The sequence below is a fragment of the Morone saxatilis genome, unplaced genomic scaffold, assembly GCF_004916995.1.
Source record: "Morone saxatilis isolate NCDOM2014 unplaced genomic scaffold, NCSU_SB_2.0 Contig11, whole genome shotgun sequence".
Lineage (NCBI taxonomy): Eukaryota > Metazoa > Chordata > Actinopteri > Moronidae > Morone > Morone saxatilis.
The window spans coordinates 3,790,063-3,793,276 of record NW_023339663.1 but is presented as its reverse complement, the minus strand read 5'-3'; the positions used below and the strand labels follow the sequence as shown (position 1 = coordinate 3,793,276).

General features: G+C 43.1%; 1 protein-coding gene across 1 annotated transcript in view; it reads left to right on the top strand.

Moving 5' to 3' along the window:
* The first annotated feature begins 2,386 nt into the window (after window positions 1-2,386).
* dbx1a (developing brain homeobox 1a) overlaps window positions 2,387-3,214 on the top strand; it is a 2,934-nt gene continuing 2,106 nt past the window's right edge. Inside the window, exons 1-2 of the mRNA XM_035652333.1 lie at window positions 2,387-2,784; window positions 2,891-2,992. Coding sequence (XP_035508226.1) covers window positions 2,442-2,784; window positions 2,891-2,992 — 445 coding nt within the window. The 5' untranslated portion in view covers window positions 2,387-2,441. The remainder of the gene's footprint in view (window positions 2,785-2,890; window positions 2,993-3,214) is intronic.

The following is a 3,214-nucleotide window of genomic DNA, read 5'->3' as shown; positions in this document are numbered from 1 at the left end:
GGGGGGGGGGGGGGGGCAGGGGGTGTTGTTGGTGGTAATATTTCAGAGATGTGCTTTTAATGGCTTTAATTCAGCCGCAGCCAGCTGTTTTTACTCGGCCTGGTAAAGGAGCGGGGACGTGGCAAGCTTGCAAAGCTCGTAGAAATTAGTCTCGGTCAGCCAGAGCAGCCTATGCTTCCTGCTAACCATCTGCTTACCGCTCACAAAAGGAGGATTTCGGGCAGCCAAGTAAAGGAATATGGGCTCATAAAAAAGCTTTGAAGGTCTTGTTACTTATTGGAGGTGTAGCTGTGGGGACGAAGCGCCGTGTTAACGCTTGTTTGTGCGTCCTGCGCTCATAAAGCAGACGCACCTCTGAAGCGCGTTGACTCTCTCCAAAGGATCATTTCACGGAGGCGTTCCCTTTTAATTATCGGATTGTGGCGAGTTTATATTAGACTGATGCTGAAGCACTTATCATTAATTGAGCTGATCCCAAATGATGCGAAGTGACTGGCTGGTTTGCTTCAGGCAGAAATGTCACTCAGAATAAAACAGACAGAACTGAGCTGCCCGTAAATTGGTCTTAAAATTAAGTAAAAGTTTGTTGAGGCAAAACTTTTAATTAACACTGAGACTTTTATTTCTGTAGTTCTTTTATTGACTGATATGAGCACACTAACATTTTCAGAAACATATTCGCCATCACAACATAAGAATGTGGTGAAAACAATATTCCAATCATAATTAATATGATATGATATATAATATGATAATATCACAAGCAGACTAAAAGTAATTGCACACATACTCACCATAAGTCCTAAATACATGGATATTACGAGAATAACAAGAGAATGAAAATAAAAAAAACATTTGCGCTATTTTAAAAAGAATTAAAACTTATAAATTATATTAATTAACTCGATATTTAGGATATATGACATTAAAATGAACAAATATTAAAATTTTAACTCAAGATTCAGGCTATATGACCTTAAAAATAAATTTTAAAAAGTCAAATTAAAGATGAATAAAATCACACAATTAACAACCAACATAATGTTTTGTTTCTTTTCTAAATCAGACTCACTCTTTTATTGTATTTCTCGTTTTAATTGGGTTTCAAACTGGCAACAATTAGGCCTTTTTTTCTCCTTCTTCTTCTTTAGGTCTGCGATGCATTTTCGCCTGATTGCTCTGCTTTAACGGGTTTTCAGGGGCAAAGCTGACAGAACACGACTATCAGGCTCCAAGTCGCTTTAATAAGAGTTTTATATGAGGTCTCAGTGTCCGCTCATATGAATGCGTTTTAAATCAAATCACAGATGCACTTTTATTCAGCCGGTTAAAATAGCAGAACAAAACCGTCTTTAGAAATAAAGCTTTTTTTATTCCACTGGGCTTTTTTTTTGTTTTTTTGAAGCCGAGAGAGGGAAGGAGAGAAAGGCCGAGGGGCGCCTCCTCCGCAGCTGAGGGTGACAGTTAGTTCATGGTTAACAGGATCATGAGCGCACGGCTCAGGCCGCACACTTCTCCTGTGCGCACTGAGCTGCGGCTCTGCGCTCTGAATGAAGCCTGTGTAAAAAGAGTGATATTTAACACATCTGTTAAAGCGTTTTGATAGCAGAAATCCGTTTAAGACATTATTCCATGACGAGGGCCAGATTGGGTGTTGAGAATCCTATGAAACCCTAAAACTGATTTACATTTGAGATGCTGCGCCGCGTCGGCAACTAATAGATAGTAGATTGAACAATAAATATAGATAATATAAATCAGTTGTTCTGTTGGGTCATGTCAGTTTTATTTATAGAGCCCAATATTATCAATGTGCCTCAAGGTGTTTTAATATTACTAAATGGTTTAAAGTTTTATCTGTTCATTTTATGTATTTATTTTTTTGCAAGTAAATAGGCCTAGAATAAAAGAATAATTTAGCATTTTAACGAGTATATTTTTATATCCTGAATAACATAAAGACACTGAATAGAAAAGAATAAGGTATCTTTTTTTTTTAAAGTCCCCATAATGACTGAATCTGTAAAGATTGCTCTTTAATTAGGCCGCTTGCCTCTGCCAAACAAAACAAATTGAAAGGAAAGTGGTCAACATGCAAAATTGATGACTGAGCCTCTTTTGTGGTGGGGACATTGTGTGTTGCTTGCTTATGAAGTCTAATGCAATCATAAATTGCGTCCTCTGGCCAATCAGCGGCCCGGGGGATGCAGCATGAAAGCGACCCATGTGGAGAACTTTGTTGAGCCCCATTGTTGAGGCTGTCAGCTCTGAGCGGAGGGCCGGGGNNGGGGGGGGGGGGGGGGGGGCAGGCCCCTATAAAACTCCTCTCCCCAGAGTGAGGAAACCAGAGGAGTTAGCAGCCATTCACTCGACTGATTCCCTCCCAGCTACCACAAGGAGTATCTCAGTTTTCACACACTTGCTTTTTTTAAGCCGGGACCATGATGATCCCAAGTGTCATCGCGCCTCCAGCCTTCTACCCGGGGCTGTACCGGCCCGCTGCCCTGCCGCTGCACCAGACCCTGCCGTTCCCGACCCACTCCAGCTTTCTAGTGGAGGACCTGCTGCGGATAAGCCGCCCCACCGCCTTCATTAACCGGAGTGTAGGCGCCTCCCTGCCCACAGCCACCACCACCGTGTCCTTCAGCGGCGCCGAGCGCGCCGTGGCCACGACCGCGATGACGCGCGAATCATGCTCACCGAAAACGTCCCTGCCGAGCAGCAAGGACCCAACTTTTCTCAAGTTTGGAGTGAGCGCCATCCTCGCACCTTCACCAAAGACCGGTGAGTACACGGACTCCGCTGTGTTTGTGCCTTCAGTCTCAGTTTATGTGTTTAGATGTTTTTTTTTATTCAAGGATGATTTTTAACATCTGTGATTCCTCCACAGCTTCCTCACCACCTGCAATCCACAACCTGCACTCCAAGACCTTCCCCTTCCCCTGCTTTGACGGAACTTTTCACCCCATATTCAGGACGCCTTATTTACCAGGTAGGCGCAACTTTTACGCACTTCTCCTCTATAGAGTCATCTCTCTCCAGCCTTTACAATCCTGTCGCAAACTAATTACACTTAACACTTTCACCGCCTGTCAGAGATTGTTTTGTTTTTTTACCAGAAAAGAAGAAATCACTGTCTTATTAATGGGGAGCTCTGGCCCCTGCCCGGACCCACCCACCCACCCCCTAATTAACCAATTATCCCAAATCGTCA